This window comes from Neopsephotus bourkii, unplaced genomic scaffold (assembly GCF_033783945.1).
Source record: "Neopsephotus bourkii isolate Nb327-2 ecotype Australia unplaced genomic scaffold, CSIRO-AGI_Nbou_v1 NB_1139, whole genome shotgun sequence".
Taxonomy (NCBI): domain Eukaryota; kingdom Metazoa; phylum Chordata; class Aves; order Psittaciformes; family Psittacidae; genus Neopsephotus; species Neopsephotus bourkii.
The window spans coordinates 542344-559544 of NW_026901625.1; the positions used below are offsets into that span (position 1 = coordinate 542344).

General features: G+C 49.1%; 2 protein-coding genes across 6 annotated transcripts; both read right to left on the reverse strand.

Moving 5' to 3' along the window:
• Positions 1 to 5009: 5009 nt before the first annotated feature.
• Positions 5010 to 5866, reverse strand: TMEM81 (transmembrane protein 81). The gene has a single exon (XM_061362821.1). The coding sequence runs from the start codon at positions 5849 to 5851 to the stop codon at positions 5015 to 5017; it is 837 nt and encodes a 278-aa protein (XP_061218805.1). The 5' UTR covers positions 5852 to 5866; the 3' UTR covers positions 5010 to 5014.
• Positions 5867 to 6932: 1066 nt separating this feature from the next.
• Positions 6933 to 16809, reverse strand: RBBP5 (RB binding protein 5, histone lysine methyltransferase complex subunit). Of its 5 annotated transcripts, none has more exons than XM_061362820.1 (14): positions 16676 to 16809; positions 16559 to 16584; positions 16289 to 16461; positions 15289 to 15429; positions 14846 to 15008; positions 14285 to 14394; positions 13680 to 13799; positions 13349 to 13502; positions 13182 to 13253; positions 12631 to 12748; positions 11914 to 11983; positions 11575 to 11804; positions 11219 to 11296; positions 6933 to 8640 (listed from the first exon to the last, which is right to left on the reverse strand). In XM_061362820.1, the coding sequence occupies exons 1-14, from the start codon at positions 16692 to 16694 to the stop codon at positions 8615 to 8617; spliced, it is 1500 nt and encodes a 499-aa protein (XP_061218804.1). In that variant the 5' UTR covers positions 16695 to 16809; the 3' UTR covers positions 6933 to 8614. The 5 variants fall into 5 exon arrangements, with proteins under 5 accessions (XP_061218804.1, XP_061218803.1, XP_061218802.1 ...); XM_061362819.1 differs by having other exon boundaries at positions 6933 to 8643; XM_061362818.1 differs by having other exon boundaries at positions 11102 to 11296.
• Between the last annotated feature and the right edge of the window lie 392 nt (positions 16810 to 17201).

Consider the following 17201-nt stretch of genomic DNA (forward strand, 5'->3'; position numbering starts at 1 on the left):
TTTTAACATGTTTTTACTGATGTTTGGAAGCTCCATTTAGCAAATATTCCCTGTGCTGCATTCCGCATTCCTGTTACCGCCTCCACCTCGCTGGGCCTCAGCCTTTCTCCCCCAAAAGAAGGGATGAAAGGAAAGCCCAGTGTTAGCTCAAAAGGAAAGGGAATGAGGGCTTGGGCAAGGGTTACCTGCTCAACATGCAGCACCAGCAGCAGCCGTAACAACAGTGTTCAGGAGGCATAAACTAGGAGGACCTGCGGAGCTCCAGAGCGCGGCTGGATGATGCCCCTGCAGCAGCACAGGCACAGCTCAGGAGAGGACCAAACCAAAGCAGCCAGGTTAAACAACCAAAGAGCCTCCATCAATTGGAGCTGCAGGTGCTGGAGGTGCCCCAGGTCTGCCCCTGCCAGCGCTCTGTGGAGGGGACCACAACAGAAACCCTCATGCTGATGAAGTCTGATACAGGACTTGCTGCTTTCCCGAGGGCTGCCATGCCCATGGACAGCGAATTCCCCTCCAAGGGTCCCTATATATAAAAACCCTATATAGAAAGCCTAGCCAGAGGCACCAACAGGAGAAGAGATGTGGAAGAAGCCCTCTGTAAAGCCAGAGCTTCCTAAAACGCAGCACAGGGGTTAAAAGGTGTTTAGAGCCAGGGGAGAGAAACAGATCTCAACATCTCCATAGAGCTTCCGAGCTTGGCACCACTGCATCGAGTTGCAAATCAGTTTCCTGCCTCATTAAGAATCCCCTGCATTGAATTGCTGAGTGTCTGCTGTAGAGATCGACTTACAGGGATGAGCTGAGTGGTGGGGGTTTGCTCTCAGCACCTCAGTTCGGGGGGTCCATCCTACGTGTCAGGAGTAGGAACCAGCTCGACAAGGATGCTGTGAGGAGTACACCACCAAGGTGGAGTGTTTGCAGCCTCCCACGCGAGAGAAGCTTCACAGCTCTGATTTAGCCTTAAAATAACCTTCTACCTGACACTATGGAACCTGCAAACTGAAGATGGGGCTTCTGGGTTTAGGCTGTCTGGGCTAAATTCAGCTCGCAGCTCAAGCAGTTTGAATCAGGCCAGCTGAACTCTTGTGCCCTCAACAGGAGACACTGATATGTGCCCAAGGAAGCAGCTGGATAATGCAGCAAGCACATTCAGCTACTGCCTGAGGGCTCTAAATCCCATCTGCTCTAAGCCTGCGCCACGGACACCCCTGCTGTGAGCATTTTACCCCAGCTTCACCCACCCCACACCAACGGGGCAGTACCTTTGCTGTACACTATTTCTGTAAGAAACCCAGCTGTAAGCAGCCTGTACTTACTGTAATGATGGTATTTATTGGCTCCAGTAGCACGCAGCTCATAAATAAAGGTATCCAGAGGCTTTAGACAGCTATGAGTCTGGAGTACTTCTGTCCGGTTTTAAATGCCAGTAATACCACAGGTACTAACCCTGCTGAGGAGCCAGTGACACCCCACTGCACCGAGCTGGACCCCTCAGTCAAAGCCAAGGCAATGAAGAATGGTAAACTCAAGTTCTATCCCATGGCAATGATAATTATCCAAAAGAGAGACTGTCCCTGGAGTAAGGCATCACAAGTGTTGAGGTTGGAGATGTTCATGCAATGTGCTCCCTCTGGTATTCCGATGGCTGGGAAGCAATGCTAGGAAACTGAAAGTCAGATTTCATGCACCTGATTAGCTAAAGGTGTAAGTGATTGTTGGAGCAGCTTGCCAAAGAGCTTCCTCATCAATCACAGCCTTTAACCCAAGCCTGGAAACCTTCCAGGGAAGATATCCGATAGATAGCTACAAGCGAGCAGATTTGCAAAGGTTCACTTCCATTAGAGAAAAGAATTCCCTTCACAGCAGCAAGTGCTGCATGAAACCACCTCTCTACATGATGTCAGATTCATTCAGCATGGTCATCCTGTCTGCCTTAAATCTACTGGCTTCCTTGTGCCTTCGGGAAGGATGCCAGGAGATCAGGCAGAGCAACCCTAAGTGCAACAGGCCTGAGGCTCTCCACTGGTGAGTGGGGAGATGAGAAACCGGGCTCTGCAGTACTGGGGTCATGGGGAACCTCACCCTCAGGCCGCCCATCCTGGATGCATTCACTTTCCTGCAGCCCCTACAAGAAACAAACACTGAGCTTGACCAGGGGTGCACACGGAGCTGCACAGCACCAGCACTGCAGCAAGCCCAAAGGCCACAGAGCTCCTGCGAGGGCAGGACCAGGTAAAGGAATGAGCTCAGGTCAGTGTGCAGGGGATGGAGGAGTTCAGACAGCCCTGTCTTGGTGCCATAGAAGCTTACAGGGGTTTGTTTTCCTCTTTGCTGCCCCTCAAGTTCCAGCAGTTAAGGCAATCCAGTTATTCCATTTAGATAAGCTTCAGGAGCTGACAGCAACTGAAAAGCTGCCTGTGCCTCCCCATTCTGTTATTCCCTCCTCCCTTCCAAGTGCTAATGCCATTAGCAAATTGACTTCCTCCCTCACACAATCTGTCTGCCTTCAGTTTGTACAATGCTAATTGCTTCCTAATACTGATTGAGCACAAGTTTGTCCCAAGAAGCAGTCTCCATCTGGTACCAGGCAGCAGCAGGGTTGGTGTGTGTGGATGCTGCAGCCTCCCCACGGGTCAGGGAGACAAACTGGGCTGGGAAGTGGTTCAGGCACCGTATTACCAATGCAGAGCAGAAAAAGACACTTCTTGTCCTGTAACTGAGTCAGTTATCTTGGTAAGAACAGGGACAGGGGCTAAGAAAACATGGATATTACAGGAAGAGACAGAACGAAACGTATGGATGGGGAGAGAACAGTTACGAGGGGTCCTTGCTTCAGCTTTCACTGACTCCCTGTACATCCCACCTCCCCTATTCCCTTTTTGTGCCCTTCCTTCCCCCCAGCTCACTCTGCTCTCTCTTCCTTCTCCTCCACCCCCAGCTAATCCAGACAGCAGCCAAACCTCAAAAGCACATCAGGAAAGTGTCATTTCAAACAGCCTTGATGCCGATAAGAAGCTCAAATCCACCCCTTCTGACAGCTGAAGCTGCATTGGCCATCACAAAACCACTCTTAAAACAAGCATTAAAAATATGTACATTATCCATCTTGAAATAACCATTAAAATATGTATTAATACTTCCTGCTGTGGGCATCTGGGTCCCCTCAGAAGAACAAAGAGAGGACACCATAAGATGAAGGACCCTGTTAGCTCCCACCCTGACCTCCTCAGCTAAGCAGGGAGAAAATGGATTGTCCTGGACCTTTCCTATCATCTTTCTGTGTGTCTGAAGCACAGCTGCCCACAGGATGCAATGTCATTTCCATGACAAAGAGCAGAGAGGCTCTTCCAGATGGGGCAGCTTCTCTCTGTTGATTTTAGCCATTACCTCCCAATCCAAGCATGTCTGCTCCTGCTATTCAGGGAGTTCTTCAGCACAGCCTGCCCCAAAGCAGCCCAGGTCTCATCCCACCCAGCACAACAGACAGGAGAGCAGACAGCAGCTTCCTCTCCCTGTGATGGGCATCACATTCACCAACACTATCACCATCTCCTCATGTTCAGGGGGCAAAAAGAGCTCTGTAAATCTTGTGTGTGGGAAGTCCCTTCCAAAGGGTGGCCCCAGGCATCAGGAAGGGGCAGTGCATCTTCCCAAAGGCATCTCCTGGCACTGCCAAATGTCAGGTTCCAAACTTTTGCTGGTTCTTGTGCCCATTAAAGTCTCCCCATAGAAAGAGGGAACTCCTACCAGTATACACCAGGAAATGAAGCCGGCTGACAGGCTTGCTCCTCCATTTGGATACAGCTACACAAGGTCCACAGCCCATTGACCCGATACACTTCCTACCTCCCTCACTGCACATGAAGACTTAGCTTCCTATTTCAGCCTGATTTTCTGTATAGGATTAATCAAATCAGATATGTACCTCCACATCCAACTCTTTCCGTATTAAAGCATCTTTTTAGTTGTTCTGGCAAAAAGAGAAAGGAATAGCATGCTTCAATCTATAATATTTTGTGCTGTGCATTCCTGTTCTTTAGTTCCCAGGGGAAGAAAAAAGGAAATAGACGTAGTAAATATAGTTGTTTGCTGTAAAATAAGAGGCAAAGTAGAAAGAGAAAGACTTAATAGGTCCCTCTGTGAATACTGCTATGAAGGGGGGAACAATACTGCCTATGGAGATGCTGCGTGGTTTATACTTATTAATCACCAGGCAAAAGGAAAGCTCCGCAGCTCACTGAGCTCCTCCCTTCCTCCCCCTTAGGAACGAGCTCACCTCTGAGTCATGATTAAAACCACCCCATTATGTTCCTAAGCAGCAGATTTGCTTGTGCTCCCCAGTGCTCCCTGCCTCGCTCTTCTCCACTACACAGGAGCAGGGCAAGCTCCAAGCTACTGCTTGAAGGTACTTTACCCAGCTCTAGTGGAAGGAGATAAATCCCTCCTAGGGAATCAGGCACCCACTGCTTGTCCCAACACTGCCCCACAGCTACTGAGACCCTGGAGATCTACCTTGAGCTGGTGCAAAGGACACCAGAGGCAGGAAAGCAGGTTTGGAATGCTGCCTCGAAAGCACCTCTTGCTGGAGAAACACCACCTACCACAGGCAATGTGTGTCAGTCCTGGCACCAGAGCTCTCAGCAAGGCAGAAGAGGAAGGAATAAGGATCACAAGTTATTAGCTAAATGAAACCCCCTAAACACACAGAAGTAAAATAAAGGCCTCTTAGAGGAGCACAGCAAGGCGATGGGCAGTTTTCTGTGGCTCAGTGTCCTTTAACTCCTGCCTGGACCATTCCAGCCCACCCTTTCACACCATGGAGAGGCAAACTGCCCTGCTCCATCTGGAGCTCTCTCTGCACCACTCCATTCAGACTCAAGCTCTGGTTCTATGGCCATGTACTGAATTACTCTGAAGCTTCAGAAAGTATCTGGGCATAAACTGTGTCAGCCAGAAAACCCACAGCCACCCCCATGAAACACTGCATCAAGAAAGAGACAGACAAGAAGTGACATTAAATCTCAGCTCGTTGCTCTGCAGCTCTCCCTCTCCAAATCCTCTGCATGCAGTGGAGCACCACGCTCAGCAAGATTCCCCCTACCACCCCACTGCCAATTCCTACCAAGCACTGATAAAACAATTCCCCTTTCCAAAAGGGCTCCTCTTCTCGCACTTCATAGATGCCGGTTTCTAGGTTCTCTTCCACCTTGTTTGCTGCTAACTTCTGCTCCCGAGTCAGGAATTTTTGGAAGTTCAGATCCACCAGGTCCTTGTGGATCACTCTGACTGCAAAGTAGATCCTCTTGACCACTCTGAACGTCTTTACCACCTGCACTTCGCACCGGTACGTCCCTGCGTCCGACTCCTTGGTAGGGGAAAACCTGACAACAGGCCTGGGGTTTCTGAAGGGTCTGAAGAGGACGTCCTTGGTGGTGATGAGCCCTGGGGCAAACCTCCACGTGTAGCTGTAGGCTTGGCTCCCATTGCCCGTGGGGCCGGAGGTCAGGCAGCTCAGCTGGAAGGGCTGGCCCACTGGGAGGGTGAAGTGGTGCAGGCCACAGTGCCAGCTGGTGAGGCAGGCGCTGCGGCGCACGGTGCAGTTCTGCCTCTGGCCGGCCGGGCTCAGCTCACACAGCTCCTCCAGCCTGAAGCCCAGCCCGCAGGTGACGCTGCACAGCGTGGTGCTCACCACCACCGGGGCCGTGATGGACCAGAGCTCTGCCGGGATGGTAACGCCTGCAAGGGAAGCCACCAAAGGCACGTGGAAAGCACAAAGGAGCAGGCCAAGGATGTGGCTGCTCCCCAGGGGCTCCATCCTGGGGTTGTCCATCAGATGGGTCACCACAGGCATTCTCTGGAAGTCTTCAAACTGCCACCAGCATCACCTTCAAGACCTAATGCTTCCATTAGGAAAAATCCTCCAGCAAGACAGGCTTGAAGCACAACGCTGCTGAAAGAGATGCAACACATTACTGCATTGGTCAGAACGTGAACCCTGAGCACAGCTGTGGGCACAGGGCAGCAGGATGTTTTAATCCTCCACATTCCAGCCATTTGGATATAGTTGACAACTTAAAGATGAAATCCTACCTTCTCTGCAAGACTTTTACAGACTATCTTAGATGATCCTGAAGGTCCCTTCCAACCCAAACCATTCTGTGAGTCTATTCCCACTGTAAAGAAGTACTGTTCCAATTTAACTTCCCCACCAAACTATAAGACAATATAAATAATCACTCCTGGAACATTTAAAATGCTGTTGGGGCATGAGGAGAACCTGAATCCTTACACAGCACCTGCACAGTTCTGGATTATATATACACATATCCCAAATCTTAAAGTACTCCTCAAGTGACCAGTATCACAAAACCAGCATTGCAACCTCTGGGTATCTTATGGCACTGAAAACGGAAGCCAACCTCAGCAGTGTTTTATCCTGGCTGTGCAGGGCTCAGTGCAGCCCCACCTCCCCGTTTCCAAGGGAACAGTGCTGATGTCACAGTCCTGGGGCAGAGTGTGGCCCCAAAGAACTCCCCTTCCTTGGAAGCCAAAGTCCTCTGAGATGAGGGCTCAACATAAAAGGCTCCTGACATCAACTGCCTGACTCAGGAGGGATTCACCAGCCCCGGCCCCATGGCATCGCTCAGAGGAGCTGCAAGGCCAAGCCCTGTGCCATGTGCAGCCACCAACCCCAAAGCCCCATGTCCAAGTGATGCGTGTGTCAAACAGAAGCCACTCCTCTGCTGCCACTGCAGCAAACCGGGGATGAGACATCCCAGTGTAACCCACATAGTGCTCAGGTGTCCCAAAGGAACACACCAGCTGTGGTGAAGGCACAGTGTGTTCACACCAGAGCTGTGCTGCTCTTCCCAACCACTGTCCCCATATACACAGTCAGGGTTGTATGGAAAAGCCAAGACTTAGCCATTGACTTTAGGAAATGAAACATACCTCTTTATTTACAACCACAAACCCTACCATCACTGCTGCAGACTACCATCAAGCCAGTATCTGTCAAATACTGTACAAAACTACAGATACTAGAAAATAAAATAGGAGATGGAAGAAAAGAAAGCAAGGACATATACACTGTACAGCAAAGGTTTACCAGAAACAGAGGCTGGAGTCTGTGGCAAATCACATGCTTTAGCACAGCCTGAAGAGCCACTGCCTGCGCATCTTTTAAAGCTTGTGGGGTCAGCCACGCCACACTAGGGTGGATTTGACATAACATATTCCAGGGGAGATGCAAGTCATCCTACAAGCAGAAAGAACAAAGAAAACTCCTACTGTACACACGGATTTCATTACACGAAGCAGCCACTGCACCAAAGCCAGAAATGAAACCACCACTTTTAAAAACCCTCCTGATTTAAAGTGTCTCCTCTCTTCCCATACTTCATCTCATGCAACTGCTGCACGCTTCCAGCTGCAACTGAAGAGATCTCTTCACGACTCCTCTTGTTGGGTTTTACCGTCTGCAGGATGCTTTGACAATTCCAATACACAATGATGAGCTCAATAATTACAGCTGGGGGAAAACTAAAAGTAATTGCATAGGAACTATAAAAGTCTATAAAGCAAAGGGCATTTAGGAAAGAAAACCTTTTAACAGACAGTCAGTCTGGTACAGAGCTCTCAGGCTGTCGGTACTGGATAAAGTGTCTCTTTCCGTTCCCACAAGGAAAATATTCCAACCATCTTTAAGGAGGAAATGGTTAAAGCATGGCTGGGAGTGAGCTGTTAGCATTCATCTTCCATTCTTGATCCAGAGGTGGGGTTCTGGTTTTTCTCTATCTGCCAGTTCCTATCAGCTAAGGAGGAAACCAGTTGCTTCCAGTAGGGCACTGCACAGGAAGGGGACAGAATAAAACCACTTTTGCTAGGACGGAAACTGCCAACACTGCTTTTCATATCACAGGTTAAAAGAGAGCGTAACAGCTGAGTATTTTATCTAGAGCCCCTTTCTCCCATAAGCAGGGTCATCCTTCATGTCTGAGCTATTCACAATATGAAGCTTCATTCTTTGCAGACTTCAGAGGGCCTCTTGATTCTTCACCTCAGGTCTCTGTCCACCTGGCACATAGTCAGCAGGAGTCTCAGCACAGAAGACATCACAGCAAGCTACCCAAAGAGCTGGGAAGGTGAGAAGCTGGCATGGGAGCAGTCACAACTCACCGAAATGAAACTTAACAGCACAGAAAGGGATGTTTGCACAATACAGTCACCAGGAATAAAAATGCACACTTTGGGTATTCTTCAATCCAGGAATTAAAAAAAAGGGGATTTAAAAGACAATGGTGGTAAGCTCTGGAGGTCCCTTCCAGCTCACTTCAGACACAGTTCTGTATGTCACCACAAAGGCAGTCCAACGAGTCTCTTTGCAAATCCCATGACCTGAGAGTTATCATCTTACACTGTTCCATGCAGAGGCAGGTAAGGAGGAATGAAGCTGCTTCCTCTTCTGTAGTCATTGCATACAAAAGTCACTCCCTGAATCCATGAGCAATCAGTCTGCTGTGTTAGTCAGTCCACTCTGACTGAGCATTTCATCTACTTTCCACATTATGGTGCCAAAATAGGGAAGAATACAGGAAGCTAAAGGAGAGTGTCTTCATAACAATTCTGAGATTGCACCACCTGCTAAAGAGATCAAAGACAGGTCAAAAGTAAGTAACCAGCCTCCGACAGATGTTCCTAAAAGCCAGAGACCACCAAATTCAGCATCTCCAGAGAAAGAAGAACAAGATTTCCCAGCTAAAGCCATTCTTTTCACTCTAATGAGGTACAACCAACATGGTACTGTCTATGACAAGGTGGCTGAGAAACTCCTGAGCTGCAAAGCAACTTACCTGGTGTCAAACAACCCCAAAACCTGAGAGCAAAAGCCCAACAGAAAACAAGCCTCACCTAAGCCTGTGTTAACCCAAATTGTAAGATTTTATTCTGAAGCTACAAAATGCATCAAGCTTCTCAGTCTGTTTGAAGCCCAATTTTGACACAGCAGCTTGAAGAAGGCATTCCAGACTGCACAGCACAGTGATACAGATGCACCAGTGCCAAGCTCCTCATCCCAGCCATGAAGCTTGCAGCAAGACACTGTAATAGGGCATATGAGAGCAGAAATGCCTTTGTGTGACTGGTTTAGTAGCTGATTAGTTACTTCAAAAGCAATAGCACAAGGAACTAGCAAAATTAACAGCTCCATGCATGAGAGACAGGAAAGGCTCCAGGATTCCAGGTGGCCATTTCAATGTGGATGTGTGCATCTGCACGTGGTGGAACCCAGAAAAACTGGCTGCCCAAAATAGGACGTGTAAGCGCAAGGCATAGAGGGAATAAAGGAAGGCAGACATGAGCTTCATGGAGTAAAAGCCTCCTGTGAGTTTGGAAAGATCCAAGCAACAGTTCCTTTAGTGGCCGATCTGTTCTTCTTACAACATAACTTACAGAGACACTTCCAACACTGACTACTGAGATCTACTGCATGGACCTATGAAATCCTCTTAAGTGTAGAATGAAGCACAACAACAGGTCCTGACGAGACAGAAGTCCTTCATTTTGACTCTTTGCCTATATCCCAATCAAGTCCAAGAACTGCACCATGGAAAACCACCTTCAAGTGCTTCCAGGCAACAAAGGTTAAAATCTATTTCAGAAAGCTCTACCATCTCCTCTAGACTGGTGAAGTAAGTGGGGAACATGAGTTTAAATGCATTTGCTCATGAGAAAGCTTCCATTTTACAGTGCCCAAACCCCAAAACTCACTGGCCTGGCCTGGATATGCACATCCCAAACTCAGCAGCAGTAAAGTTCCACTCTTGGCTTTTGTAGCAACTCAGACTCTATTATAACAACTCCATGGCAGCACTACAAGCAAAACCACACAAAAATCCTCCCACATACAGCTTTGCAAGGATATGTAATAGTTCTAATCATCTGGTCCTCAAACCAGGCTTATCCATCCAGCAATGTACAACAGAGCAGTCAGGATGCGTCACACATGCCAGCAAAGACACCTGAGGACCCCACAATCCAGGTAACTCCTTACTATCATACTTTACAGATTAAGTTGCTTTCATCCCCTCCCCTTTTTCAGCAAACAGCAGTTGTCAGTACTAGCACAAGCAATGGGACAGAAGCTGAGCAGGAAGGACAATGAGCAAGGTGGGTAGCGTAGGACCAGCAGTGAGGGAAGGAAGAGGGGGAATAAAATCACTTCTGTACAGTCTAAAATCCACAGCAGCAGCTGCTGACTTCAAGGAAATGCAAAATTTGATAATAGCAGTGCCATTGAGACTGTCTATGTATCAATCCTCACTTATTAAATACACTTTAAAAGCAGTAAACAGTGGAGCCCACATCACTTCATCCAAACGTCCTTTTGTCACTGAGCTTAACTGGACTTTTCCCAGTGAAGTAGCTGAAGCAGCAAAGGAGACTGAGGGGAAACACTCAGTCTCACAGAGACTATGGGCCCCCAGAAAGGTGACTGCAACAGTCCTGGTTTTGCACACAACCAACAAAATATGACCAGAGGGAAAAAGGATTAAAGTCCACCGAAACCTACCCTCGTTGCCAGCAACTGCACTGCCTGGAATTTAAATAAGGCTGCCGTGGAGTTTGGAAAAGAAAATTCAGCTCCTGGATTTCCTCTCATGAATGAGCCCTCGGGGTTCATTCACCAAACAGACCATTACCAATGCTCCATTTCCTACTTCTGCTTACAGAACTCTGCTGTTCCTCATCTTTGCCTGGTACTGATGGCACAAAATGTCAACCTCAGCTTCAGAAGCCTTCACTCTTTACATTTTTCCTCCCTCAACATCGACCCACCAAAACCAAACCCTGTTACTGTTTATGGAAGAACTGACAGAAGTTATCCAAAAGATATCCAAAGATGTTTTGCCTTTGAGATAGTACTCAACCTGCAGTCTATAGACTATAATAGTGCTGTAAAATTTTGCCTCTCCTTGACAGCAGCTGAACATTCAGTGAGCAAGTGCCATTTGGGAAGATAAAACTAGGACTATATTAAGTCAGGGTCTGTACAAAGCAAGGCCACCAAGCAAGGCAACGACGCTCCCGCTGGGTTCCTTACCTGTCAAAGGCTGTCCCAGCTCCGCCTGCACTTTACCCTTCGCTGCTCCTTCCAGAGGTAAAGCACCTCTGTCCCCTTTGTAGAGTTTCGGTTTAAATGGAGAATCTTTGTCTTTACCTTTTGATCCTTTAGGCCTGCCTGCTTGCTTCTTCTTGGATTTACCATCTCCCTTCACACCCAGCAGCGGATGGACTTCTGTGGAAAGACAACATGGCACCAAAGCGAATTAAACTTCAGCATGTACAGCACCAGATACAAACAGCATTAGAAACCAACAGTATCAAGATATCTTACTTCTCCCTAGCTTGCAAAATGCCAGCAAGAGTGGGTGGCTATTCATAAGTGTTACAAGAAAGTGACTTCAAAATAACCAGCGGCCTTCTGAACTTCTGCTCTTCAGACAAGGCAAAGGCAAAGCTAAAAGCCATCTCAGATGCAGAACAAGCACTAAAACAACTGCAGCTACCACACACCATCATTAGGTACTCCTTGTAGTTCAATGTTGGTGGTTTTGGGCTTCTTCTTTGGTGCCTGGGGTCCATCAGAGGAGCACTGCCTCTTCTTCTCAGAGCCTATTCCCTCATCAGTTAAAGAGCTCTGAACCGCATCTGGTGGAGGCCCATAGGGGTTTTCTTCTGGATCTTCAACTTCAGGAGCAATGGGTAAGTAAAGCAGAGCCTTGGAGTCCTCCAGTTCCTCATCACTGTGAAAGAAAAATGTCTGCTTTCATTTAAAACTAGGGGTTATTAGAACATATTAGACAGGGAATATTAGTGATACATTCTGTATTCATAAACAAAAGGTTCTTCCACCTGCTACAGAAGGCAGCAATGGGATCCACACTCGTCACATCCACTTCTTCATCTTCTGCAGCATCAGCACCTGAGAACCAGGCAAAAAGGTAAATTCAAGACAGCAAGGAAAAGACCAAATTTCAGGGAAAGAATGCTTAATACCCACAAACCAACATTACACTTGAATATTAGAAACTGCCAAACAGCAATTCATCCAACCAGGAGAAGTGCTGCAGAGCCTGGTAGCAAGGAAAGCTCTATGGTGTGCTGGGAATAATCCGCTCTGTCCTTAGAGGCGGGGCTGGCACAGGACACAGTTTTCTGGCACCACCAAGTGGCCAGGTTGTGTGGCCATCGCTTCCAGTTCAGCACTGCTGCTGCTGAGGAGGCCTGGACAGCCACCCCTGTCTTATCTGCTACTGTTTTCTGTTGTTAAACACCTACTGAAGAGGGGAGGAGTTTCTAGAAAGATCATAGAATCATGGATGGGTTGGAAAGGACCTTAAAGCTCATCCAGTTCCAACCCCTGCCACAGGCAGGGACACCTTCCACGAGACCAAGTTCCTCCAAGCCCCATCCAACCTGACCTTGAATCATACCAATTGTGTTAGTTCACCTGTCTTCATTTACCCTCTCCTGTTTTGTCATTTAACACCCACCTATACCACTGTGAGCACTAGTTTTCATTCCTGGTATGGATACGTAATTAGACTGAAAACACAGTTTACACAGTACCTGTCTGTTCTGGTTCACTCTTATCTTCATCCTCAATGTCAAACTCTGACTCTCTCTCTTCATATTCCACATTTTCATCCAGCTCTTTGAAGTCAGGAGCAAAGGCACTCCAGTTTTCCTAAACCACAAAGTCAAAGTGATTTTTACCTTATGCAAAGGAACAACAACTGGAGTGAGGACACAAACAGTTACAGTCTCATTCTGCATTAAAATCCCCCAAGCCACACACAGGCTCACAATAAAATCAAGTTTCAGTCAGGTCCAGAGTCACACAGTAAATTAGGAAGTGCACAAGTTAGTTCTTACTGAAAATACAACACTGTAATCATAGAATCACAAAACAGTTTGGGTTGGAAAGGACCTTAAGATCATCCAGTTCCAACCCCCTGCCACCCGCAGGGACACCTCACACTAGACCATGTCACCCAAGGCTCTGTCCAACTTGGCCTTGAATGCTGCCAGGGATGGAGCACATAATAAATACTGGATTATGCTTAATACTGCAGGTTAGGTTTGGGAATCCTCTTAAGGAAACTATGTAAAACACTTACCACTTGATTCTGAGCCCATATTGAGACAACACCGCTCGAAATAGAAGCTATGATGGGTCGGACAGGATGCCACTGGATTTATTAGAAAGAGAAAAGAGAAGTTTAACTAATTTGAATTAAGAAAGCTTAGTTTTCAAAGTAACAAGAAATGCAGTCAGTTTTCTTACCGCTACGTCCAAGAGCAGCTCCCCTCTGGTCCCATGCAGGATTTTCACCAGGTTTCCAATGCTCTTCTCCCAGATGTACAGGGCATGCTGTCGTGCTGACCCTGCCACTATATATTCACCGTCACCAGAGAAACAGCACTTCTTCCACGGTGTCCTGCAGGCAAAGACAGCAACACAGGTTAAACCCCTAGACCTGAGGAGAGCAGGGAGGCTGGAGGACTGCGGAGTGGGTTTGTTCTTGAGACTGAGATCTTGCCTTCTCCCACTAGTGCTGAGCACACAAACCTCACCTTTGCCAGTGAGGCTGACCGGCCACCCTGCTGCCCCTTACCTGTTCACTAAATCCTGCAGCTTCTGCATGGGTTCAGGCTCCCCATCTCGTCCACAGGTGAGAATTTCACGGCCATCGTACACCCTGATTATCCGGTCAGCTGTGTTTATCAAAAAGCAGCTGTAAAAGGAGGGCACAGAACACGTATGACATCAACAGACCGAGAAACAGAAAGAATCAGATTATGCAGCCTCCCAGTATCTAAAGGACTACAAGGATGCTGGAGAGGGACTCTTCACAGGGACTGCAGTGATAGGACAAGGGGTGACGGTTTAAAACAGAGTAAGTTCAGGGTAGATATAAGGAAGAAGCTCTTCCCTGTGAGGGTGCTGAGACGCTGGCACAGGGTGCCCAGAGAAGCTGTGGCTGCCCCATCCTTGGCAGTGTTCAAGGCCAGGTTGGATAGAACCTTGGGCGACATCTCCTAGTGTGAGGTGTCCCTGCCCATGGCAGGGGGTTGGAACTGGATGACCTTAAGGTCAACCCAAACCATTCTATGATTCTATGTTCCACGTAAGAGTTATGGGGGTATTCACACCTCAAATGCTAAGTCAATATACCCTGTTCATCTTTAAAGCTACCACTTGGTAGATGAAGTATCTCACCTTCCCTTCCGAGCAAACTCAATCGATTTGATAGCTGTGGTGTTGCTGGTTCCAGTTGTCACTCTGAAGGAAGCAACAAGATCCTGAGTATCTGTTTTTAAGACCAAAATCTGCAGATGAAGGAGACAGGAGGCAGTCAGTGTCATCATTAGAATTCAATCCCCTTTTGCTACCTCTTCCACCAGCTACTAACCCTGACAACAGAAGCCTCAGCAATCTACACAGGAATAGTTGGGATTCTGCACCTGTAGCTGTACTACAGTTTCTGCAACAGTTCTGCGACATAAGCATTGCTTTATCTACACTGGAAAAGGATCCAACAAATATGGTCAAAAGCAACATAAAGGCCTGAGATACAGATTGTAGCCTAGAGATCTTCAAAGGTAAAGCATGATGTTACTTGTAAGATTGTATCAACGCAGGATCAATCGCTCAAGAGACATTCAGGAAGCTTTATTTGGGTACTAAAACAAAGAAAGCACCCCAGAAACATGAAGCATCTTGCTACAGTCAGGAATTAATCAAAGCTATGGCACCCAGTGCCACCTGCTGGAGCCTCACCTTCCCCTTGGCATTGCCTGTGTAAATGTATTCCCCTCGCCTGTCAAAGGAGGCCACGACATTGAGATCAGAGTCATCATCCACAGGCAGGACAACGTGTTTGGAGTCTGACAGCGTCAGCATCACCGGCGCCGACTTCATGGGGCAAACCAAAACCCTGTTTCTGCAGAGCAGGAAAAGAAGGGTTAGGAGTTTCTTCTCCAGAAAACACCAAAACAAAGAAGACATTTCTGCCCACACTTCCAAGGCTCATTCCCATGTTTACTCTCTCCCCATCCTGCTGTTTTCATAATAAAAAGAGCCACAACAAATTACAAGTCGATAACACCAAAACCCTCTATTAAATATGGGAAAAATCCCTTTGCAAACTACAGGAAAAACATTTTAATCACCATTAGTTCTACCAAAAGCAGAGCATTCAACCCCCTTCTCACAGGACTTACTGGTCTCGAGGGTGGTACTGAACCTTCAGGATGGGTGAAGGAAATCGAAACCTCTGGTCGCAGTCTCCAGAGAGCACATCCCACTGTGACACGATGTTATCTGTGGAAGCACTCACCAGTTTGTGACCATCTCGACTCCAGCTGCAGGAACAAGAGGCAATTTGAATCAGTTATTCCTCAAATGCATAAACCCCTAACCAAATGATGAGACATATACATATATATACATAATCATTGAGAGATCTGTATCAGATATAACCCTGTTAGGGTGAAAAGTAACCCAAAACGTTAACAGGCATAACCTGTTTCCAAATTCTTTCCAAGGAAACTACCCTGGAATGCAGGGAGTATCCCGCAGCAGGCTGGCATTTAGGCCATTGGCACACCTGGGTGTTAGGAGCTGTCAGGACATCAGCACCTGATGCTCAGCAAACACAGGCACGGGCAAATTCCATCAAAAGAACAGCTCTTCAGTCCTGCTAATGGCTGGGATGGAGTTAATTTTCTTCCCAGTGCCTGGTACAGGGCTGTGCCTTGGCTTCAGCCTGAGAACAGCACTGACAGCACGCTGATGTTCTGGTTGCCGATGAGCACTGTTTACCCTCACCAAGGACTGCAGTTTCCCAGGCTCTGCTAGTGACATGGGGCACAAGAAGCTGAGAGGGGGGAGCACAGCCAGGACAGCTGCCCCACACTGGCCAGGGGGATACTCCACACACCAGCCAAAGGGGTTTTCCACACCACAGCTCACCAGGCTTGGTGCAGAATGGGGGGACTTGGCTGCATAGCACTTAGCTGGGTTTAAACCACGACACCCTCATACCGGGTGCATACGCTGGGCTCAGTCATAGGCTCCCAGCCTGGTTCAGGTTGGAAGGGGCCTCAAAGCTCATCCAGCTCCAAGCGCTGCTCGGGCAGGGCCACCTTCCACTGGAGCAACCCCACCTCCCCCAGGGCGACCCCGGAGCTCAGCAGCGCCCCGGCCCCGCGCCCCTCTCACCACAGGGAGCACACGGGGTGGATGTGGGCGCTGATGATCTTGGCGATGCCCCTGGTCAGGAAGTCCCAGATGACGATGCGCCCGTCATTGCAGCCCACGGCGAGCAGCGTGCCCCAGCGGTTGAAGGTGCACGTCAGGGCCATGCTGATGCAGTCCAGCGTCCCATCGGCCTCCTGCGGGGACAGGGCAGCACCGGGGGCGGAGGGGGGGGTCAGGCCGCGGCCGCACCGAGCCGCTCGGTGCAGCGGGCGGGCGGGGGGGGGCGTTTACCTCAGGGTAGTTCTGGCCGAAAGACTCTGCAAGGAAACGCAAAGGCAGCGCTTGAGTGAGGGCCCGGCCCGCACCCCCTGGCCCTCCCCGCATCCCCCGGCCCCGGCCCGCACCCACCGAGCAGCTCCAGGTTCATCGCGGCCGCCGTCCCGCTCCCTCCGTGCCCGTCGCCGAAGGACCCCGCCGGGGGCCTGCTCCGCGCTGCCCTGCGGTTCGCCTGACGGAGCCCCGCTCCCCTTCTCCTCCTTCGCCACCAGCCCCTCGCCGCCCGCCCCGCCTCGCCCCGCGGGCACCGGCCGGGCACCGACCCCTCTCCCCGCGCGGTGGGCGTTGGATGGCGGCCGGCAGCGCTCAGGCGGCGCTCAGGCAGCGCCGCGGGCAGCCCGGCGCCTGCGCGGGGAGCGGCCCGGGCGGGTACCGCGGCCGCGGGGCTGAGGTTCCGGGCTCGGCGTCAGGTCAGGTCAGGTGCCCTTTTACAACACACTGTCCCAAACCTCTTCAGTAGAACGAGGAGATAAAGGTGGCCTTAATACCTGCTCAGCTCAGTACCACCTCCAGTGTACAGCCTCTGGAAGGTGAATAAAGCCATTATTCACCTCATTTGCCTTGCTCTAATGGGAGGGAAAACTCTAGTTTTAAACAT